General features: G+C 43.7%; 1 protein-coding gene across 2 annotated transcripts in view; it reads right to left on the bottom strand.

Moving 5' to 3' along the window:
* The window catches only part of LOC135985224 (ubiquitin-conjugating enzyme E2 E1), a 46495-nt gene extending 45860 nt beyond the window's left edge, over nucleotides 1-635 (bottom strand). Inside the window, exons 1-2 of one of the 2 annotated variants that reach the window (XM_065628316.1) lie at nucleotides 449-635; nucleotides 305-331 (exon numbers count right to left, since the gene is read on the bottom strand). In XM_065628316.1, the coding sequence (XP_065484388.1) occupies nucleotides 305-331; nucleotides 449-626 (205 nt within the window). In that variant the 5' untranslated portion in view covers nucleotides 627-635. The remainder of the gene's footprint in view (nucleotides 1-304; nucleotides 332-448) is intronic. The other variant, XM_065628313.1, reaches the window with a different exon arrangement.
* Between the last annotated feature and the right edge of the window lie 24398 nt (nucleotides 636-25033).

Here is a 25033-nt window from a genome sequence, read left to right as displayed (position 1 = left end):
GCGGGGGGGACCTGAGTTTTTAATGGAGACCCTCTGGAAAGTAATCTGCAGCGGTGCCAAGGGGGGAGGGATAAACACCCTCCCTGGCTGCGCTTCTGCTTCCGTGCGAGAGCCCCGCAGGGACGCGGCCGAGGCAGGTGGCTGGGAGAGGGGGAAAGCTCCCGGGACTGCCTTTTTTTTTTTTTTTTTCTTTCTCTTTTTTTCTTGAAGGCTGAGAGGGGGTGGTTAGGTTTGGCGGGGGCGATGCTTGCTTTTCTCCTATTCTTACAACTGTTTCAACCCCAAAGCTTCTCCCCTGCCTCACCTGCTTTGTCCCTCCGGCAGCAGTAAGCAACTTCTCACCTGTCTCAGTTGGAAGGCAATAAGAAAAAAAAAAAGAAAATTGCCCAGCCCAACCCCCCCCGCCGCAAGCAAGCCAAAAGGGGTCCCCCGGCAGCTTTGCCGTCTCTCACCTGTTTCAGCCCTGAAGCAGCAGCTGTGTCTTCCCTTCCCTCCCCCGGCTCAGCCCTGAACCAGCAGCAGGAGCAGCCACTTCCCACTCGCCCGGAGTTCAGGATTCCATTGTCCCCCACACTGCACTTGGTGACATCACTGACACACAAAGAAGGGGCACTTCGTGATGTCATCAACGCATGCTGGGAGAGAAAACAAAATCCTGGGCTCGGGGCTTGGCAGCGACAGCACGAGTCCGTCCTCCCTCCCTGCCGTCCCCTCCCCCCCCCGCCCGCTTCAATTTTCCAAAGGTAAAAGTATTAGGGATTTTTTTCTCCCTTTTTTTTTTTTTTTTTCCTTCCCTCAAGTCCCCTGATGCAGAGCCCATCTGCAGGAAAGGCGCAGCGGTGTTCAGCCGCCTGGGCTGCTAGCGTGTTGTATTTGTGAGGGGTTTTACTCTTCTCGAATCTTTGCCGTCGGTCTCTCTCTCGCTGTCCACCCAACGAAGAAAAGCGGTTTGGCTGGAGCGACCCGCCACCCCCAGCCCACGCGTGGGCGCAGGGAGCAGCCCGCCTTCCCCACGGGCCGCCCCGGTGGGCTGCCGCAGCTCTGCCCGGAGGTGTCGCACCCACTCGTGAAGGGACAATAGGGACCAGCATTCCCACCGACCTCACCCGGGGCAAATTTGGCTGGGTGCCGCCAGTTTCCACAGCCTATCGTGGGATCGCGTATCGAATTACTCGGTACCTCCAGTCGCCGAAAATACAATGACTGTCACCACCGCGCATCACGATAATGAACGGGAGTTTGCATTTTCACCCTTCCTCCCGCGGGAAGACCTCGAGGTGACCCGCAGGCACGCTCGGCTGCTGCCTCGACAGAGCGCTGTTGCGACATGACGCCTTGGGAGTGCCGGGGGTTCCATTACGAAGCCGAGCCCGCCGGAGCGGCGGGGGACGGAGGGGCGACACGGCCCCGCGCCCGGGGGGACATCCCGGGGCTGGACATCTCCGCTTCACAGTGACTGGAGGCGCGGGTGGAGGTTGGGGGGTGGGCAGCCGAAGCCGGCTCCTCCTGAAGACCGGGCTTCCCGTCGGGTTTTGGGTGCCCTGAGGGGCTCAGCTGTCGGAGGGCCGGGGTCCAGCCGGGGGAAGCGTTGCCGAGCCCCCAGGGAGCTTTGCCTGAGTTCTGCTTTTGGGCTCCTGTGGGAGCTGGCGCTCTACCCAGCGGTGAGGCAGGTGGTGTGAAGCTGGCCCTCAGGAGAACCTCTCTGGGAGGACCCTGTCCCTTAGCATGAGTGCAGACTTGAGTGAAGACAAAAACCTGAAGGTTGGGTCAAGTAATGGATGCCCCTGACATCTTTTGGGGGCACTTGGGACATGAAGAAAACAGGTGTTTGGGCCAGAGGATGCTGAGCCTCCCCTTCATGGGACAGCAGCTTCACACTTTTGTCGCTCATCACAAGGATCTGGTCGTGGCACTGATCTTTCGCCATTTATATCCAGTAATCCTTGAGCCAGAGGTACCAAGGGAGGGGAAACCTGTGCAGGGACAGTCTTTCCCTTTGTCACCCTCACCTCCATTTCCTTGGACCCCTGCATCTGCTGCTTCTCTCTCCTCATCCTCTCTTTCTCCCTCCTCCCCCATTTTCTGCACACAGCTCAGCAGCACCTCATTTCACCCAAAACTACCTACACTGCCCACAGACTTGCTGCCCGGTCTCCCATGTGGTTGAGCAATGCAGTATGTTAGATACCTTAGAGACTTGGAGAGTCACTCTGACAAAAGAAAGAATTCCACTGCAGTGTCACACTTCCTGGTCTTTGGGTGGGTTTTTTCAGCTTTGGAGGCTTTTTTTTCTAACCTTCCTGTTCACTCTGTATTACCTGTGGTACGACATATTAGGCCTTGGTGAATTGTTCTCTAAAAGCAGCTTGCTAGCAGACCCAACCCATCTGGTTTGACCTATAGGAATGACACTTGAGAAGTCATGGTCATCCTTCCCTCCAGTAACTGTGGAGCTTTGGCATCTCCACCATTGGCAATGGCCTTGAAGGCACATAATACATTTCATGAAAACTGACATTTAGATAAAGGCGGGTGATCTGATCACTTCATGCCCTTAACTGACAAAAGGGGGGCAGAATTCAGATCTTATATACTTAACAGCAGCAAGGCACTCTGTCTGCATTCTCCTAACTAACCCAGCTGTGGAGGATGGGGCTGGTGTCGTGTGCCAGGTGACAAACGCAGGAGATGAGAGGACGCAAAGCAAGGTGACCAGGCGTCACAAGTATCACTGCTTATGGAACAACTTTTTTAAACCAGAAAATCTTGACTTTCACTACAAACAAACCTCCAGCCCTTTCCTGTCATCACAGGAAACCTGCACCAAAGTCAAATGAGACAACTGATATTAATATTGAAAGCCCTCGACTTCTGTAACAGGGGGCAGGGAAACAAAATCACACATGCACTTTTCCTTTATTATGTTAATAACCTTGGTAGGGGGTCATCTGTAGACTAACCTTTTCTGCAGCACACAATCCTTGGTAACCCTGTTCAAAGTAATAATATGATAACCACCAGCAGCGGTTATTTACTTTGAAGCCTACCCAAAAATGCATTTGCTGAAAGCACCTACTAATGTCACCGCTTGAGCAGCTGTTACAGTGGCAACTCCCATTTTATGACTCACCTCCCAGGTCATGGCTAGGACCAGGCAATGGGCTGTTCTCCTCTGCTAGCCATGCCATACCCACAGCCCCAGAGAGGGGGCCAAGAAGTCGACTTCTGTGCCTAGAAACGTTCTTACAGCTTGCCTTGCTCCCACCTGTGATTGTCCTCTCAACCCTGCACAGACACCAAAGAACTGGAAACAAGTATAGAATATGATTCTTTTCCCAGCAAACAGGAGAACTAGCTCCTCTAATCCAATATCTTCCCATCTTGGGAATTCTGACAAATCCTCACTGACGCGATTCTATTTCTTTTCTGTAAAGCGTGTGCACCTTATTGCATGAGCTTTCCTTCTTATTGGTGCATTCTCTCTGTCTCCTAACTTTTTTTTTTCTTTTTTTTTGGCCAAGTTGTGCAAAGGATTTGCAGGGGAAAACTGACCCAGATTATTCATTTTCCCCATGCCCCAAGCTTTTTTAATCGATGGCACTAGCTCAGTGTAGCAACTGAATAGGATTAGTCACTTTTCCCTCTGGATCGAGTTTGGAGGAGGCTGCAAAGCTAGATGACTAGAACTGAGTTGCCTTTGGGGCTTTGAGCTTAATTCACAACAGAAGCTAGCCAATTCAAATCACTCTGAGCCTCCTGCTAAAGGAAGGTGACTGGGATTAGTCCCTTTGTACCATCTCAGCTCCAGATAAATTTTCAGCATTATTCCTGGCTGGTCTGTTTGAATCTGAGCCAGAGCCCCTTATATTTCCACCAGTTCCTGTGAGTTTTGCATCAGGCCTTTTGTGGGGAGCAGAAAATAAATGATCATCTGTTTGGCTCTCCTAATGTCAGCTCACTGCTAATGTCACACTTGCAAGTGACAGTGGCGAAGCCAGAAACATGCTGATATCTCAGGCAGCCCTGTGATGACACACTTTGTCCTTTTTGTGTCACCCTGTGAAAAAAGGTGAGCCGGCGAGGAAAAGGTACAACAAGCTCGGGACTTATGACACAGCTGTTCGAATAAAGCTAGGCAGAAACTTTGAATTGGGCCAAAAGAGGAAGGAACTGCATTCAAATGAGAAAAAGCGTAACAGAGAAAACACAAGTGGCCATTGATGTCACGTAAGGGTAGGGAATTTACAGGCTCACCCTTCAGTTTCCTGCTCACAACTAACTTGCTGTAACTTAATGATGCAGTTCAACTTCCCTTGCTGTAGTTTTCTCACACAATGCCACTCTAAATCCTTAGAGTTATATCTTTTTCAGTTCCTTACAGAAGAATGAAAGGGTCTACAAGCAGAAAAAGTCTTGTTTCCTCTCCTTTTATTCCAGTGCCAAAGAGGACGTGGTTGTGGAAGGAAAAGTTCAGGTCTCGTCAGACCCCTGCTATTTGCTACTTGGTGTTGGTTGTGTTTGAGACTAGTCCTGGAAGCTCCCTGAAGGCCTTGCTGGGAGACTGTTGTGTGGGCAGAAAGACTTGAGAACTGTTCCATGTTTTGGACTTATTAAAATCCTGGTCAGACTCCCACAGACATGAAGAGTGGCTGGCAATTGATTCCAAAATCTTAAGCAGGGAAGTATCACTGCATACAACTATACGTATCTACTACTTATACTGTGCTTCTTTTATGCCTCTTCTGGTTTTCATAACTGAAAAACTGAAGATGCTTAGATCAATTCAGTGTCACAGCATCATAAAAAGTTTCATGAGATATATTTCCCGGGGTTTCTGCCTTGCTTCCAGGTGACGAGCTTGAGCCTTAAAATTGCTTCGCCTTGAAGATACGATGTTTCACTGGTTTCTCACTTTGCCCTAGTACTTGGTGACCAAGACTGAGAGATACCCGATGTTTTCCTTGTCCATGTCTCTAGAAGTGATTCCATATTTTTGATCCTCATTTTCCCTCCTGCAAAAGAAGAGAATGATGTTAATCAGGAGTTAGACTGAAAGTGTAAATAGAGGTGCATGTACAGACTTCACCCCTAGCCACTCATTAGACTTGTCTGTCTCTTCCTTTTTGTGCCTGATGGATCTGTTTTTCTGCAGAATGCTGCCTCCCCAGTGGTCTCTGTGTTTCCTTCGGGCTTTGCAGTAGCTGGCTCTGCTTTTCTTCTCTGTCTCTGCAGCACACAGGCTCCCTGCATCGCGGTATTCCAGACTCCTTGACTTTTTCTCTTCTGGCACTGCATGCTCCACCAGTTCAGATGGTTTTCCTGTTTCTGCCTCTTTTTCAGTTTACAGCAACTGCTGCTTTATTGATTATCATCAGCTCTCTGTTTCTACATACCACTTTGCCTTGGCAGCAGTACTCAGGCCCTGAAGAATCTCAGCAAGAGGAATGATCACACTAGATTAAGCAGTAGATGGACTATCATCAATCGAAAGCTCCCAGGGCAATGGCATTCGTGTTGGTAAGAGCCCTGGGAGAGGTGGAAGGTGTTGGCCAGCATGACCCAGACAAAAGGACTCCTGGAGGCAACGAGTCAAACAGCAGCAAATGCGTTATTTTTGCCAGTCTTCTCCAGCTAACTTGCCGGTAATTCCAACTTGACATTTAAACTTGTGTTTGCTTTTTATTTGTCACCACTACATGGCCCATGGTAATGGCCAGTGCTGGACCCAATCTACAGTTGAAGCTTTCCACTACAGTCATGTTGTGACATTCCTATGCTGGCAGAATGCCAGGTATAGCCCAGGAAAAGCCCGTCTCAAAGACTGTTTTGCCAGCACAAACTGCACCTCCTGATGTTGGGTTTTGCCTGTGCAGCTGTTTTGCCTGCACAGCTATCCCAAGAGATCTTTTTATGCCTTAAGCTTAACCTCAGAGTGTCTGTCTTTGCGACAGAATAGTCAGAGAGAAAAACCATTGGGAATGGCTCATTAATAGTGTACACTCACAGTTTATGCCTCTGCCTTTGTAGAGTACTTTGATAAATTCAGAAGAAAAGGACAGTATTTTTCATACGGTCACCAAAATGTTACAGGTTGACCATAGTCTCCAAAGATGTACCCTGGAAAATCACTCATTGTGAAGATGTGGATTTGCAACAAGACACATAAAATGTCAGTCAATTGTACTGCATGGGCTATTTAAGAACTCAGCAATAAGTGAACAAAGTAATTTTTTCTAGTACCTGAGACACAAGCGTTTCTCACCATATAAATAATACTCACACCTACAGTCCTTTCTTTCTGCCCTTTCAAATATTTCTCAGTGTCACAGTATGTGTCACTCTGGCTCAGATGGGTTAGTACAAGAAAATCTGCTTTGCTTGCTCAAATGCTGAATTAGTAATATTCTTATTCTAGTTTATTCTTTCTACTAAAAAAAAAAAAGAGTGATTCCCCGTCTGCTCAAATTCTGTGGATTTGTAAATCCATGTGGGGAAAAATCCACATGTCCTAACTTCTCAGAAAATGTATTTAGTGAGGATTTCAATCGAGTCTTTCAACCTCTGCCTCCTCATCTAACAAAGGTTCTTCTCAACAGAGAAGGATCAGGAGAGGTGTTCAGGGCTCAGTAATTTCACTCTGTGGCTTGACTACAGTTCAAGACTTCAATGGTCTTCAACTGCAATTTTTCTCCCTAGGCCTCCTTATTATTAGAGCCCTTCAAAAGGAAGCAATAGAATCACTCAGACTTTTACAGATCCCTGATGCTGCATTCTTGAGAAACCAGTGTATAGCACTTCTTTTCTTCTTTTTTGTCTGACCAGTACATGGAAGCAAAGAATAGAACATGTATCTGATTGTTAACCATTACTTATATTTAACACTTGAATCATGTATTTTTCAAATTTATTGAGGGATGAAGTATTCTTCATTTCCCAGGTAAAGTCCATAATTAAAACAAAAAGGTGTATGCTGTTAAAAACTTCAGCATTAGGGAGTCCTCCTTCATTTCAAGATTTCTTAAACACCATTTTCTACTTTTTTCTTCCTGATATAGGCCATGGTAACTCTCAGATTATGCCAAAGGTTATAGAAGTGTTCACAGCATGTACTGAAACTTCACACATAATGTTTTCTCATTATCCTCTCTCACATTCATGTGAGCATCTTCAGCAATTGCTTATATGGAAGTATAAGCTTAAGAAACCTAAACACTTGTGAATGCTTTTAAAAGAGGGTGGGTTTTTTTGCTGTTAAATAACCTCGTGTTGTTCTGCTCTGTTCCCATACAGTCATAAAAGATGTCTTTGAAAAGTGGCTTCTTGCTAAGCTAAAGAATGTCATGTCTATGGCCTGAAGGATAGCCAGATATTTCAGGCTTTGACCACATAGGCACATTTCCTCCTTTACATCAATACAACTATACAGATATAGCGAAACAAGCATAACCCTACCTGTGAACCCCTGTTCCAACATAAAAATACTGTCTCCAGTTCAACTAAAACCCTTTCCAGAGCAATGTCAGTCAACATGGGAACAAGACTCACTTCTAGAGCGTTCACATAAGGAACTACAGCAGTATAATTATGTAACGTTACATAATATAATAACCTCTTTCATTGCATAGACATGCTTTGGGAAACTTTATCCATGGTGTAACGAAGTTGCTCTGCCAAACTTTTCATTCAGCATTCCCATTGAGTTAGAACTGGAACAGGAGGACCTTGCTTTGGTGCTGTGTTTGCAATCCTTTCTCAAATAATTCATTGCACCTTTTTCCCCCTTCGGCTTTTTATTTTATTTCCCTTGCCCCATAAACTGAAGCACTGTCTTTCTCCACATTTGGCCATGATTCTCTGCTTCTTTTTAACCTTTTCCACCTTTTTTTTCTCTACACCCTGCCGTGTTCCTGGCTTTTCTTAACCTCCTGCAAGTGATGCCCTGAATTTTGGCCACTGCATCCAGTCAACCAAGTTGGTTTTTTTCTCCCATCTTCTCCAAGCATCCAAAATGGATGATTAGTTCCTTCTTCCCCTTCCTTCCAGGTGGTATGGTGGCTACTTCTCCAGAGAATGCCACTACATTAATTACTTCTCCTTATTGCCTGCTTCTTCCAGGTTTACAGGCTGCTCCTTGAAGTGCCTTGCAAATGCCCATGGAAGACACTTTCTCTCAATGAACCAATAACACAGCAAATGCTCCACAGCCTCACTGGTCAGCAGTGGCCATAGTTCGAGAGCCACTACCTCTTGCATCAGCTGGCGTGACAAAAATAGGAGCCCTCTGGACGCAAACTTTTTCTTCTAATAGCATAACTGGCCTTTAGGCATTACCAGTATATGAACAGGAGACAAAAGTATAACTGCAGAAATTCAATTCCCATTTCACGAGTTTTAAATTCTTTTTTTGAACAACACCCCAAGTCAGATTTTTCTTTTTTTAATATATTTATATACTAAGACACCTACCAGCCTAGAGAAACGCGGCTGGTAAGAATCCAGTCATGTGTATATACTTAAAGCAGATCAGAAAGATATGCCTCTGATACAGAATATGATGTTCAAGGTATCAGTAAAACTGCAAAACTCTGTGGCACTTCGGGTGGCAAATGTACCACACCCTAGAAGGGTTTGTTTGCAAAACTGATGTTGAAAATAGAGGACACTGAACTACAAATGTCAAGAGTACTTCCTCTACCAGGCATAGTCAGGAAGACAGAGAAAAATCTTTTCAGTTGCTCTTTGAAGATTTGCACATAAATTGCTATGTCCCCAAAAATGAGATTTGCATTTCAAACCTCAGAATTTATGTATTGAAACTACAAACTACAGGCAGACGTTATAGGGTAGCTTGATATGAAAGGCATATTCATAAAATTTTTTCAAAACAGCTAATAATGAAATGGAATATTGCCATTTTTTTCTAGGAATTTGTTGGCAAGGAAACTGGAGATTTTTCAAATAGCAGAGACAGGACTAACACCTTTCCAATGCCACTTCTAAATTCTGCCATTATTTTTGTTTTAAACACTCACCCTTTTAAACTTACAATGTCACACAGGACAAACAATGCAGTACAATCATCTGCGGCCTGGGAAACTGTGGGTTCATTTATCATGACAGTATTTCACCAGTTTACCTTTCATTTAAACTCGTCAGGCCTCATGCAATGACTGATGAAGTCAATAAGGTTCTTTTCACTAGTTTAATCGGTTTCGAACCAAGCCATTGGATAGGAGCAGATTTTTGGAAGGAACTCATTAGTGGAGATGCTGCTGCTTTCTGCAACTTCAAGATTGCCATTGGGAGAATCCTTCAGCTGCCTTAAAGTCTCCACTGCAGCCATGTGTTGTGTTGTGGCCCTGTTACCCAGGTATTGTGGGTTTCTTTAATTTAGCTGCCTTGATCTCCATTCAGTTATGTTTTTTCCCCTACTGTGAAATAATATTTTCCTGTCTTCTAGTTTCTATCCTATCAGCAGCCCTTTCTTTCCACTTATCAGAAAAGCAAGAGAGAGGACAGTGTCACACTTGAATAATTTTTTATAAGGCTGTGATATACTGTAGGTTTCACAATAAGATAGCCTGGCCAATGGAGTTTGTATATATAGATTTTTCAGTTTTGTTGCAGCTATGGGATTAGCTAACATACTAAAAGAAAAAAAAACAAAAAGGAGGATTCTAATTTTACCGTGGCGTAACTCTATTGAGTTCAGCAGCTTTACCCCAGATTTATGCTGGGAGTTCGGAGTCAAGCCCAATGGATCAGTTTATGGTGGTTTTGGAGGTGTCAGTTTACTCAGTCGCTTGGAAAATATTACTCCCTTACTGCCAAAGATCTGGGACAATTCACAGTTCTAATATATTTGGGGGTCTGCTCTGTGGTGTGTAGATGTGTTCGCTTAACAGAATTAGGAATCTGTAAGGTAAACTTTATACATCAAGCCCAGCCCTCTCTTGTGCTCGAGTGCAAAGTAGAGAATAAGATGCACAGGGAATTTCCTGCCCTAGTACAAAGACAAAAAGCTCATGAGTGCTGGCCTGTAGCAGACCTAGATAAAGCTGTGCAGCCAGTGATGGCTTTCCCAGCCCTCAGAAGCAAATTCTAGCTGGGTACAGATCTGAGCGCTCTCCTTCACGTGGAGAAGGGTGCCAACAGCCTGCTGCAAGAAGTCCTGTCCTGGCTGACGGGATTTCTCATAGCAGAGCCCGCGCTGAGCAGCACCTTCACTCCCCTTCCTCGCACGACAGGATTCTGGTCCCACTCTTAAAGGGCTTAATGTACTGCCCTTGTTCTGTAATGAGACAGGCTTAAGCGAGCTTGTCAGCATGCGGAAAAAGGCTGTTTTCTTCCTGTTCAGTGGCAATCACTTGAAGTAAGCTTATCAACTTTGCCTGCACACTACTAGCATAATTTTTATTTTAAGAAAAAGGGCTCTGTGGTAATAAAAGTAGATAAATGTTGCTGTTTGGAGGTTTGTTGGCATATTTTTTTTTGGTGCTCCCCAAGGTGTGAAATCACACTTGGCAAAAAGCATCTGAACACTAGAACGTGTCATTTAGTGCCCTAAGTGTTTACATCCAAACCCCTGCCACTGATGACAGAACATGCTGCAAGAACAAAAGTCTGTTGGCTGGAATCTGAACTGGTTTCCTAATTCTCACCAGTGTATTGGCAGAGAAGCAGCCATCAATCACAGACTGCCATGCATCCTGGGTACGGTGCTGTAGGCAGGGCTGAAAATATTTCTCAGAGTGCTGACGGGAGGGATAGGGTAAGAAAAAACAGTACAAAAGAAGTAAGAAACAAGAGGTAATAGAATTACAGGAAACAGGGCTGGAAGGGATGTTAGGAGGCTGGATTGACCATACGTGTGTAATTCCTGACAGATGCGATTAAAAAAATCTCTTTGAAACGCATTACGGCCACAGAGCCACAGATACAATTTGTTAGAAACAAATCACTCTCTACATCTACTAAATCTTAAAGCACCATTGCAGAGTGGTAGACAGCAGTTTGAATCACTGTACAAAGGTTTCTGTATCTTGTTTTATTTGAGTATGTATAAAGTATCTGTATAAAATATTTATCTACAGAATGGAAGAGTATACATATGCACGATTTTAGTAACACTCTGCCAGAAAATGAAATTTTACTGGAGTAAGACTTGTGTACCATGCTTGAAATTGGGCTCATAACCGGCTTGTACAGCTTTCAGTTTTATGGGTGCATTTTGTGTTTAAGAAGTAGAAGTAAATAGAAGAAGAGAAAAAACCAGAATTAACTCCTATGCTGCTAAATCATCTTTAGAAAGGTATCAAGGCCAGGTCTCCTTATTAGTTTCTTTCTTCATTAACAGTGGAAGAACAAAGAACAGCATTTACTTTATATTCTAAAGATTAATTGAAGTGGGGGATGAAACACTGAAATTGAATTAGTAAATTATTAACCAATTTCTAAGTAATAAGAAATAATCTATTACAGAGTCTATCCCTCCATCTAGAGATTTGTCTTAAGCATTTGTCTTTAGGACAGAAGGTGGAAGGAATAAGGGGACATAGACTAGAGACAATCTGTCAAGTCAGCTACTGGAACATTAATAACGGAGACCTTTGAACTTGGCAAATCTTCCAGATATCTCTCTCTTAACTGTGACTTACAACCTGTCCCAGGGTTGCTGCTTAATCTAATGGCCTCTTTTTAATTTTTGCCCCCCTCCCTGATATTAAAAATGCTCCTGTTACAGTTTCAGCAGCTCACACTGAAAGCAACAGTCAACAAAGCCTGAACCTGGCAGTGTGTCAGCTCAGGAACTCCCTCCAGCCTGCAAATACATCTCCACCCACTCACAATTTCAGGAGAGGAGCCTGGTGCCAAGGCACTGCTGGCGAAGGTGGTGACTGGGGAAGTGGAGATTCTGGCTCCTTCGATTGCTGAGGCTGCCTGTGAACAACCGGGTTCTTTCTTTCTTTTTGAGTCAAACCTCGCTTTGGCGGCTGGAAGGTTTCCCCATCACTTATTTCTAAGATTAAAACTCCGATTTACTTTTAGAAACCGTAATAAATAACATGAGCATCCAGCTGAAACGAACAAACTTACCTCATGTAGATTTCTGACTAAGACGAAGGGTCTGGCTGTCACTATGAATACTTCCCAATAGCCTTGTGGCATAAAAGTGTTTTGAAGCAGTTCACAGGGGTGAGATTTTAATCTGTCACTCCCTCCTGGCCCCTAGCATATGGGATATGTTTGCTGCATCCGTGGAAAGATTGGGGAAGGGGAAGGGACAAGATGTATGGGATGCTCCCAAGGACCTCCACACACAACAACTGCCCAGTGGAGGTTATGGCTGTTCTAAACTGCACCACTCAGTCCTCTGGTCTGGGAAAGGTTAAAGCTTTTACACCAGTGTAAAGCGCTATTCCTCTCTGCTTGTATGGTGGTGTCCTTCTGTCCTGCTTCATATATGCATATGTATGTCAGCTCACAGCTCCAGCCCACAATACTTTGCATCCACACACATACACAGTCTCTGCTCAGAAGAACAAACGTGTTTTGTCCTACGATCTGTGGTCCACAGTCTACAGAGCCCTGCGAATGGCCTTGATGTTTTTTAGAGATGGGAGGGAAGAGGACAGAAGTAGGATTTTTTGGAAAACATCTACTCTGCTATAGCTGAGCTGTGCCAGATTTGCCTGGCTGGGCTATAAACCGTGCAAACACACATTGCTCTCTCTTAAACTTTTGCTTAGGCTTTGGCAAAAGCCCACGAGTAATGTACTAAATTTTACTCCCACCTCCAGGCTTAAATGAATAGCCTCTTGACTCATTGTACCCCATGCACAGCTTTAATGAATGACTTCAGCTCCAGGGGTGAGCCTCTCTCCCCAGCCTCCTTTCTTGCGTGTCAACACCCCTGTCTCCTCCTCACTGTCGCCCGATGGCTTAGACTGACCTCCAGGCACTTCCAGGGCCTGCAAGGAGTGGGAAGTGGCAGAAGAACACAGGTGACATTGTCCTGTGCCTAGGTTCACTTTCACCCCACATGATGCTCTTCTTGTTCCATTTTAGTGACAGCTGTCAGCCAACATTCGAAGGAGGCCTCAGTCCAATTACTCCCTTTTTCCTCTTCCCTTCAAATGAGTTTTGGCTCTGATATGTAAATAAGGGAACAGCTACACGCCTTGAGCCGCTGGTTCACTGTTGCTCCAGAGTACACTCTGCGTCTGACAAAGAACAAGAGGACAATCCTCAACTCATTCTGCTCAGCTTCACTGTGTGATCAGGCTCTAAACCATGTCAGACCCAAGGGCAGACCTACAGTGACGGCATGTTGTCCCACAACACTGGCTGGTGACAATTTCTCAGGAGAGTTTTCACTTGAAAGACCTCATTCCATCTTAAAATGCTCTCCAGACACTGTGCCTGAAGATGTGCTTCAGTAGCACCCACAGTAAATGCACTTCTGGATCTGGCTTTCCCATTCCTCATGCCTGGAGAACACTATGCAAGCTTCTGCCCATCCTCCTGCTCTACAAATACACACTGCATCTATAAAACATAGATGCAGAGAGCCTGAACAAAGTTGTTCTGACTACAATGCATGTGGTGCCCTCTCTCAACACTACTCTATATTCACTTTTCCTCTCTGCCTCAGGGACAGGCTTACAGTCTCTGAAAAATTCTGTTTTCTCCTTCCTAGTTGCCAAGCCCTTTGAGTTAAACCATTGCAAGGGAAGATACAGAGATAGCAAAGGAACAAGGGATTTTCTTGTAATTTTAGCATTTATGTCCTTCTTAAAGATGCAATTGTTTAAAATAAGTAGTGTCCTGGCAAAGGCTAGCATTACCCCACGCCAGACAATTTTATCATCCCAGCCCATGAAGGCTCTAGCGTACAATATAAAGCTGCTTTGCTTTCCGACACGCCGATTTTTCTATGTCAAACCTCCCTTGGCAGTGCCGTATTCCTCTCCGGAGTTTTCTGCTTTCAAAATTAACCCCACTCTCAGCATCCTTCTGCCCTCCCGCAGGTACCATCGGCGCTGAGCCGGAGCCTTAAGACTCGGCTCGGGGTGACTGGGCTCCGGCTCGGCGACAGGAGGGGGAGCTCGTCGGCTTTAATCGGGGACTTAATTTTGCAACGCTGCAAAATCACCACTGCTGCTGCGGTGCCCGTAGGACCTTTCTCAAGTCCCCCACAAAGGGAAAAGGGCGGGGGGGTGGGGGGGGTGTTATTTTGGGGTTGAGGTTAGGACGGAGAATTAAACTAAATCACAGGAGAACTGAGAGGTGATGCGGCTGCTGGGAAATGATGGAGCAGGTAGATCTTAATATGTATTTATGGTGCCAGCAGCAATGGATAAGATGCTTCCAGTAATAACACCTTTTGTCTAAAATACCAGGGCAGGTTCAGTGCTGGTGTAGGCTCCTCAACCCAGCTGAGGTATAAAAGATTGTCCCCACTTATACTGGCACTGATTTTAACTGTATATCTGCTAGGACACTCATGGTGGGAACAACGCTGTGCCAGAGGAAAAGTCTTTGTTTCCAAAAGCATCAACTGCCAGTCTCTTAATAGAATCACAACACTAAAGGACCGAGCTCTCCAGTATAAATTCAAGAGGAGGATATTAAAGTCTGTGCTGTTACATGGAGAAATAAGGGCAGAATTTGGCCTTGTGCACAAACTTTCTGCCATATCCTTAGGTCCAACACAAGGCTCATCCCAAGGTAACATCAACAATCGTGAAGTTAGGACACTTTCCTAAAAATTCCTTTTGACCTGGGAGGTGTTGTTTGTTTGTTTGTTTTTACTATTTTCTCATAGAATCATATAATCATAGACTTCTCATAGAATCATAGACTTCTCTGAGAAGTCAGCTGAGGGCAGAATCTGGGAAAAATTCCCAACCCATCAAAGCACCTTCCTCATTTCTCCCTAAAGATGCAAAGGAAATTGCAACTTTCAGATTGCATTTGTCAAGACAGAACCACCATCAGTTTTTATGGAGCTGAGCCACAAGGAAAACTTGTATTGGTTTCACAGCGGTGGTGAGAGCAGGTTTTCGTGACAGAATGATAAGGTCAAGTTGTGTCTACCCTTGTGCACAGACTACCAGTGCAGGACTGCAGCTGAGCTCGTCTTTAAAATGGACATTATTTTTCCTAGTGCAGACAGCCCTGTAGAAAGCTAATCTCCTAATACTGTAGTGATCCATTTGAGAGATATTTATTTTACAGTCCCCTAAGTGCTTGCATAATTCTCCTGTATAAATTCCACAAAATTTTCCAAATTTGAAATCCAGCAATCTTGCACGAGATAGATGGCTTTGTAAGGTAAAATATCCTCTTCCTTATGTGTAAGCTCATGAGCCTCATCATTAGTACAAGCTTGGTCTATGGTTAGAAAAAAAGAGTCTACCACTTGAGTTGGAAAAGAAAGAATCTAGATTGGATTCAAAACATTTAGTGCCAAATTAAAGAATTTCCCAAGGAGCTCTACCAGAGAGAGACTTGTGTCTTTCCTTGCCATGGAACAGGAGCAGGGTTCTCTGCAGGCACAGAGAGCTTTCTGCAGATACAGCCCTGTGATACATTTAAACAGAATGAACCTCATTCTTAAACCTATCTAAAAATGTTAGTGGAATCATGAACACTGACCTTAAAATGAAAAATGGTTTGCAACCTTTGCAGAGGTGTCTTTATCATAGTGCCATAATTTAAAGTATTTTATCCACTCAGCTACATAATCTTACCATTCATTTACAGTTGTCATTTTACCTACAAAAGAGTTCACCTAATATCCCCCAAAGCAAGAGAAACCTGCCGAGTATCACAAGGAGAAAATTATTACTAATATATTATATAGAAAAGCTGTAAAGTTCAAACAGAGGGAGTTGTGTGTGCACACCATGTTTCATGCAAATTACCCTTAGTAGTTTAACACTGCATTATATTTTGTCTTCTGAATAGAAATGCTTCTTTAGTTATTTTTCTATTAATCTATGTAACTTTGGGGAACTAATTAAGGCAAACCACTTCCAATGTTCCTGTTTAGCTGCCTAAATCAAATGGCCTGATTTTCAAAAGTGCTGAGTACTGAAGCTATGGTAGCTTCTCTTAGGATCTCTTACTACGTGGTCTTTTTTATGTGGCCAGTACCAATTTGGGAGCCCTATGTGAGCCACCTATGTGATATTTTTGGTTTAATTATTTTAAATGTAACTTCATAGATCACAGCTGGAAAATAAAATCTAAGAAACATTTCTAGTAAGTTTAGTTCTCCTCTCCCTTCCCCCCACCTTTGCATCTTAGCTGTAGGAAAAGATGCTGACCTACAACGTAAAGGTGTTTCTGTACCTGCAGGAAAATGCTAATATTACTTCTTGATTGCAAAAGGAGCATGTGACGCATAATTAATCCACATATGGATCAGGATGTCTTCCAAGACTGGAAATGGAAAACTAATCAAGAGTACATATGACACGCTGGATCCAATACACATGCTTCACCAGGGCTTCTTGGCTGCCTCACATCTGGCTGGCTTGGAGCGCAGGCAGAGCCACATGTGACTGTCTGCCCTCTTCCATGGAGATGGATGCTGAACTGAAGCCTGGCTCTGCCTGCAAGGCTTCAGTTTCATCAGCTTAGTGCCTGCTAAAGTGTGGTTTGTCTTGCCTGGACTAGAGTTTTGAATATATCAATTTGCTTCCAGCAAACTAACACCATCCAATAGGAATATTTTGAATCCTAAACCTTTGGCTTGGTCTACACACAGGTTTTGTATTGATACAACTAACAGAAGTGCTAGCATGATTTTTATTTATTTATTTATTTATTTTTAAATCCAAGGACGTCTCCCACAGAAACAAATCTCTGCTGGCAACTGACTTGAAAACCACATACTGACACCTTATTTTGCAGGGCCAAACTGGCTGCTGATACAGGTGTCAAATTCCCATCGACTTTAGCAGGGGATCTGCCTTGGAAAGGATGGAGGTGTCATGTTATATATCACTGCGTTGGCTACTGGAAGCAGCTGTGCTTTCCAGTCATATGAAGAATAACTGAGGTCTCAAAGACGGTGCTGAGGTTCCCATGGCTGAGCACCTCTGGAAAGGTTTAGACTTGGTTCCCCAGGAACCTCTTTCTCTCTTCAAAAGGTAGATGGACATGATGATGAACCAATTCTTCAGTGGTGGATGCCATACCATATAGAAAGATTTACAGAGCTGTTTGTAGCAGGTGCTTTGGCTGTGCTGTTTACTGCTTCAATGAGAGACTAAGCAAGATTTTTATATTCCTCTCCCATAATATTTAATGAGCAATATTTATACTCATGTCAGAGATATGCTTTGAGCCATGATTATTGGCTGCAGTTTTGCAGTCTAATGCGATGTCCAAATTCAATGCTCAGTGTTATGAGGTACTGTTATGAGGCAGTGGTCCTTGTCATCTGATCTTACAAAACATAGACAGCAGTTATGGTTTGGGAGGCTGGAAAGGTCTGTGGATGTTAATAGTGAATTATGACACTGTTGGTTTTCTGTGTCCTGAATCTGAAGAGCAGCCAACCAAAGCAATATGCCTACTATATATATATATATATACACACACACACACACATATAAATACACGTACAGACACGCACATAAACAATACAGGTTTGGAGACAAAATTTAACTCTGTAAGTGTGCCCTGAATTAAATACTCTAAAATAAATCTCGACTACATTGTCTCAAAAGCACCCCATAAATAGAAAAGTGCTCAGACACGTTTGACCCTGCTAGCAAGGTACCATGCACCAGATACTCTGTAATATCTCACCTGAACTATCTGACTTGTCAGTCATGCTACCTCCCTTCTACAATGGGCCAAGTGATGGATACAATCTCCCATCTCATGGGTGGCTATTTGTTGGGCCCAATAATGCAGGCAGGAGTCCGAGCTCTCTTTCTGAGGGAAAGAGCTGACACAAGGCAAATTCGAAGAAAATACAAAGGATGAAACCCTGGTGGGGCCAAATTACTGTAAGTATATCAAAGCTGGTGGAAACATGCAAATTTGCATTAGCTCAGGGTGAGGGCCACTGTACTTCGAGAACCCAAATCCTTAGCAAAATACAAGGTCTTTTCTCTTTGAATATCTGTTACTATCACAGGTCAGATTCAATGAACCCATCAAAATACAACTGAGGGACAAATCTTGCAAAAGTACTTCAGGCAAAGGCTTTCCTTGAATGTCTGTCTTAGTACAACTTTGTCTGAGGCAGAAATCTTCCAGAGAGGTCTTTGCATAAAGGAGTTTAGTCCTTCCCATGGAAAGCAGGTAAAAGGAAAGAGTGAGCAATACTCATGCCTGGCTTGTGAGAGGGTTGGGGAGGGGTCTTCAACCAAGGAAATTGTCAAATCTGGAAAAAAACTGTCAAAAAAGTCTTTTAGAGTAGCTTACTTGGGAGAATTGTTCTTCAAGCAAGGTCTCTTGGGGTCACACAATTCACTAGAGAGAATTGGTGGGTAAAGTAGTGGCAATGATCTTGGAAAAAAAAGTCCAGTTTCCACTTCCCATTTTGTCATAAGCTGTCAGGAATTCTTACACAGTGTTATTAAGCAGCTGTTGCCTCTCTCCTTGAAGATAGATGAAGTAATGCTGGTAGAGAGCCTTGCTCTCAGTAAGTCTCTGAAATGTGATGGAAATCTCCCTAACCCCCACCTCATAATACTGTGAAAACTCAGTTTCCCTGGATGGTTTTTCTTTCTGAATTCAAGAAATTCTAGTTTTGTTCCCTGGGGTGTTCCTGAGTTGGATTTTAATATTTTTCTCACAGAGATGGGTGCTGTCACCAACAACCGTCACTTTATATGGTTCCAGGTCTGGGTGAGGAGGCAGTGGAGAAACAGGAAAGAGGATGGTGGGAAAGGAGGTAGCCCTTGGACTAATGGAAGCAGTTTTTTAATAGCTGGTCCTAGCAACAACCTCTAGCATGGTTTCTTTTGTCTGCTGACAGGCAACTGTTCCACAGTGGCGTCTATACTCTGTTAGAAGACTTGAAAAGGAATTAAGGCTGTACTTTAAACCAGATCTCACTGGCTCTTGTTGACATCCTCCTGATTGATGCCAGCATAGATGAGAAGGGGATCTAACCTTAGGGCTTATAAAAAGCCCCCATATTTCTAAACAATATTTTTCATGTAAATAAAGCTGGCAGAGCACTGGTGCTACCTCAGAGAGAACCGAATCAGCAATGTAGCCACTTGGCTCCACTTTCCTGCTTCTCCTGAGGCAGCCAAATGACAGCGAGAGGGGGAAGGAGGAGCTGTGATGAATGTGTTGCAAAAGCACCAGAGTGCAAGAAGATGGGGGATGAGGCAAGCAATTCCCTGCTTCAAAGCACTACCCAGGGAAGACTGTGAGCTCGCACAGAGTGGTGCAGCTTTGCTGTCAGCACACATCTGAAGGAGATGGTTTGGAAGGCTATGCTGAGCTGCTCAGTACTCAGCCTACTACGCACACCCAGCTAATGCTGTGAGGCTTGTACCTGAGATGTTTTTAGTGCTGTCATCCCACTGATGAACAGTCCCAGCCAGCAAAACGGTCCTCCCACGTAGGTTGTCCTCCCTGCAGTAGCTGAAGGACGTCTTTTGTTGTAAGGCATCGCTAGGTATGTGTGGAATGAGTGTCTCTCACTGAACATGGCTCTTGTGGTGGGAAACCGCAGTGGACCGCTGCATTCTTTAACAAACTCAGCATCTCCTGGGTTCATGTACTGTGAGGATATTGTAATGCCCAAATGCAAATATTATGTGTTGCTTTCCAAGAATTTACGTTTAAAAGTCTCACAGTCACTAGTTTACATGGACTACCAATTCTGCATTCCAGATGTTCCCTTCATCACACGGTTGCATAGGAGCAATTATTGGGACACTTCTGCTGCTGATCTATGATGAGGGTGGTCCAGCAGAGTAGCGCCCTACGTAAGCCGAGACTCGTACGAGGAAAGAGCCGGGCTCACTCCCACTGCCATTGAAGACAACCTCTATTTGCACAGCATAAGGGACCAAGTGCCAGAGGGAAGAATCAAGTCTTTTCAGGCTTCTCAGAGGAATATTATAAATAAAGCAGAGTAAAAGGAAAGGTGTCTAAAATGTCTTGACAGCACCTTTTAAGTGAGTCACCATGTGTTATTTTAGCCAAGTCTTTATTCATTTCTACTTAATGCTGTGTGCTAAAGGTCTCAAAGCTGCTGGCAATACTCAGTGGAATAATTTTAGAGCAAACTTAATAGAATGAGCAGAATAAAGGATTGTTCAAATATATTGTAGCAAGATAGCTTTTTAATAGAACAAGTTATCCAAAACACTGATGACTGGGGCTTGTGAATGGAAAATATCTCCCCTGTGTTTAATTACCTCAGCCTGTCTTTATTTCCTTGTAATTCTAAACACTGTTCGCTTGTGCTGGACATAGTCCAGTTGGAAAGTTGGTATTTGATCAATGATGTGTCCTCTTCACAGGCTGGAGGTCCAAACAGGATGACTACAGCCAACCATACCATCTGACCTCCTGCATAATGTAGGTTGTGGCATTCCACACTGTGAGGCCTGCAGTGGAAGGAATTACTCTTCACTGCTATTCTGGATTCAGGAAGGCATTTCTATTTAGAGCAGTACTTAAGCACACACTTAACTTTAATAATATGCTTAATTCCCATTTAAACATGTGGTTAAGTGCGACTTCGAGCTGGAACCTTTGTGAGCAAACACTGTGGAGTCCATTAACGTGGTCATACTGAAAAGTGTACTTTATGACGACCAGTGCAAAATGAAATCTTAAGATGTTACTCAAAAAAAGTCAGATGGTTTTCTAATGGGTCTCCAGTCAGCAGGTGACCTTCAGAGAGGTCTCATTTGCTTGTGGATTTTTAGGCCTATGGAGGTTCAATGGTGTCACCAGTTGCAGTATGAAACTGCTGCAGGAAACATTAGTGATATCCCCTTCCATTTCACTTATTAGAAAGGGTATATGAATCAATAGTATTTCATTAATTCAGTAACAACCTCTGCTAAACCTCTCAAAAGATGAGAAAGAAAAGAAGCTGATTTTGTCTTCATTTCCAAGTTTTTTTTCACTTGCTTGGGGAATGGAGAAAATCTCTGCTGCACCATAATATCCTACCTAATTGAGCTCTTAGATTAATGTTTAAACTTCATTTGCAAGTCCATTACCAAATCTAATCAGTTACAAAGGTACCATTAAGGAAGAGATTTTTTTTTTGAAATCCACTTTTAATTCACATTTCCCCCCACAACTGTCCAAGGCCCTGGCACTGGCTGCAAGTGGTGTTATAGATATTGTACTTGTATCAGCTGGGAAAAAGAAACCACAGAATATTTTCAGTGGAGATAGTAATATACAAAATTACATGGAGTTCATATGCTGGTACGAGCCAAAAAGGAGTCAGTTAAATCTTGAATCTACTGAAACTTTCAGTTATCAAAGGAAAACAACACTAATGTTCAGCCTCTTTTTGAAGTGGTGATAGCACCTTTGAGAAGGTACTGGATTGATTGCAATGAAGGCTTTTCCCTTGACCCATTACCTGCAAGAGGTGTGCAGCATGGTCAGCATTATCCACAGCATCTTCCAGCGTATTGAAATCCTGCCACAGCCCAGAAGTTTCAGGTCTGCTTGATTTTCCATGCTCATGTACTCCTCAACCTTGTTGCTAATAAATCCTCTTCACGTTGCAAGTAAGATGTTCCTTTTGAGCTACACATCAGGGTAAGACCACCAGCTTCTCAGTATGTGGGATAGCGCACAGTATCAATGCTAACACATGGCTGACCCGACCACAGTTGAACGGGTGACTCCAAGCCAAAGACTCTCTCTCCCATTACCTAATCACTGAGACATCCAGACTCCCATCCTCATCAGCACTTAAAAAAAAAAAATCTGGATTTTATTTTTATAACTATTCTCAGAAGATAAACAAAGCTGAAATCGAGATATAAAAATCAGCAGTGTGATATTATGCAGACACCACTACTTTCAGGGAAATCAGAATTTTGCTGCTGTGTCTGTGTAACTGGGGATAGCTCTGCCTACCCAGGGTGGTCGGATCCTGGCTCTGGGAGGGAGGAGTGTTTAGCGGTAGTTGCTGGTAATCAGAGGTGTAGTCACCTCTTCTAAATCTCCTGATGCATATATTCATTTCCTGATGCCCACCCATCCTTTGCAGCCCGCTTACCCAGCCAGCCGGGTAATCTCAGTGGGAAGCAGTGGTTGGGAAGGTGTTTTGCAGTGTCCTGAGATGAAAGTAACTGTTGCTACAGTGCTGGTAATATTACACTGCACTGGCTTGTCCACTAAAACATGCAGTGCTGCATCTCTCATAATTGCTGTCTAAAAGGATGTCTTCTGCTGCTCAAAGTGTCTCTGATGGAGGACAAGAGAGGCCTTTCCACCAGGCTACTTGGCTGAAGAAGCACATAGCACAAAACCCAAAATGCTGTATGGAAGCTGTGAGGTCTCTTCTACCCTATATCACTGGCCTGCTGTGTGCTCTTGGGTGTCGTCTCTCTTAGCCTCGCTCCTCTCATTTGACAACCAGGGTTGATAACTGCTATATTAGCACTTACCTCTGTAGAGCACTTTGAGATCTGTGGATAAAAAAAGTGCTGTATAAGTACTTCTGCTGTGATACACTACCGCATTTCTGTCTCCCTGTACTGAAAAGAAAGGGAGCAAAGAATAAAAAGAAAAGCAGGTAAGAATGATTAATATATATGCAGCCTATGATGGCCTCTCTCCCAAGATAAATGTAACAGTCACGATGAATGCAGAGGAGGAGAGGGACCAGCGTACAGCAGAAATGAAAGTGTAGACAATGCTGGCATTATATCCACAGATCCTTGTCTCCCCAGACTTCGGTCACTGCTGTGTGCTTGGAATCGGTCAGAAGAATCCCCAGCAGACGTATCCGGCTATGCGCCCTTAACATGGGATCGCTCTGCCTGCTTTGAACATGAGGAGAAAGAAGGAGGGAGGAAGAGCCCCAGGGTTCAGCATCAACAAGATCTAAACTTCTTGACATTCTCGTTCTGAAATGCCAGCTCTTAAATTATCAAGGTCTCTTTTTAAATTTTTTTTTCATCCTTTTTTTTTTTTCTTTTCTTCCCGAGTGCTCTGTATTTCCCCATGTAACAGTGTGCAAACTTTTTATCAGCAAATACCCGGGGGAAAAGTGGGGGGGAATCGGCTATCTAAAACTGATAAAGCAACTTGGCACGGAGGCAGCAGCTATCGCTTCTAAACAAGTTTGAGCTTTCTGAGGTTTAACAAGTTGCCAGGATAAAATCCTGGGGACTGGCTGCTCCAGGGGTGAATGGTAAGCTGTGCTCACTCCACTGCCCATCTTACTGGGACTGTGCCCTAGTGAAAGGAGTTATATGACTGCTGTATACCAGCAGCCCATGACACTGTGCTAACAGTATGTTTGGGGCCATTACTTAAGTGATAATCTCACTGCTCCTTTGTTTTATGAGGCAATAATCTGATTCCCATGTGCATAAAATGAGGCCAAAGGGTAGGCAGTTTGTTATAATGAGGGAACAACATTAAGACTGATGAAAACTGGAGGTCAGTGTTATTATTTCTGTTATGACATCCATTCATTTAATAATCCTTGTGTTCATATCCCATCAGCAGGGACCCATGTCCTGGCTTTTCAAAGCAGTATCTATCCCCTAGTAAAGGCAGATATTATCCTGCTGCCTCTCATATCTAACTCAGCTCTCTCTCGATATGGCTCCTCGTTACAGCCAGGTCCAAGAGACTGACAACATGGCTGTGTGATGAAGAACTACTGGAGGGGGACCAGAGACACCGAAGACATATTCTCTGGGTGGCCTCAAGGTATCAGTGGCAGGACAGGGAACTCGTCACAGGTTTTCTAATTGATGAGCTTCACACTTTGTGGATTCTCCGTCCTTTCTGCTGCATCCTTTTTTTTTTTTTTTTCTGTCTTCCCCCAAAGTATTTGCTCTCTGCTGACAGTTTGTCATTCCCCGCTGAGAAACTATTCCCAGTAGGAGTCAGTGCATCAGTGATGCATTTCTGCAGGGCTTTCTTTTCTTAGAGAGAGAGAACAAAAGCTTAGCTGGTCTACTCAGAATGGACCTGAACATGGCAATGTTACGGGGTTTTCTTAATCGCAGAATAAAATAAGTATTGTCATACATTCTAAAGAGACAAAGTTTCCAGGTGTATTAAATATATAGAGAGGTATGCATAATTTCATAAAGCAGTTAAATAAGTAAAACATTTTTATCTAGAGACCTTATTATATTATACAGTTTCCAAGTGCCCTGGATCCACCTGTTCCCATCCTATTCTCTTGTCTTGTCACCCAAGTAACCTCGTGTTAGGTAAATCCCTTCTTCATCTTAGTACATGTATCACTGGAACATATTATTCTGTATGAGGAAACATCAAGTATTATTATTAATGTGATTATATTTTTAAAAATTATTATTAATTATGATGCTGTGCTGGCTAGGAGAGGTAAAAATGGACCAGCACTTTGCTGGTGTAATGTACATAGAACAGACCTCTTTTTACACATCAACTATAGGCAAGAACATGGTAATAAAAACAGGTAATAAAAAACACCTACTGAAGAGTAGGACCTTTATATGTTTTGCAACTCATTTAATGTATGATATTCAGTATTGCTGCTACTTACATTAAAAAAAAAATACTTCTACTAATAGTGAGAAAATTTCACTTGGTGTTCTCAGTGAAATCAGCAGTAGAGCTGGCTCTAACATTACATAACCAAGATCTTTGCTTAAACACACTAAAGGGCCAAGTTATCAAGGAGGTTTGATGAAGCTGAGAGGCAGGTATGACAAACAAAATTGAACATTTCAGAAAAGGGCATTTTTATTGTAGGAGCTAAATTGAAGCTATTGGGATGAATTCCCTTCAGGTCTTCTAGAATATTGTCTCTTTTTTGGGGAGGAAACAGAGAAGT

The sequence above is a fragment of the Caloenas nicobarica genome, chromosome 2 (genome assembly GCF_036013445.1).
Source record: "Caloenas nicobarica isolate bCalNic1 chromosome 2, bCalNic1.hap1, whole genome shotgun sequence".
In the NCBI taxonomy this organism is placed as follows: Eukaryota; Metazoa; Chordata; class Aves; order Columbiformes; family Columbidae; genus Caloenas; species Caloenas nicobarica.
Note: the sequence above shows the minus strand (reverse complement) of the source record. Positions and strands in the feature narration are given on the sequence as shown.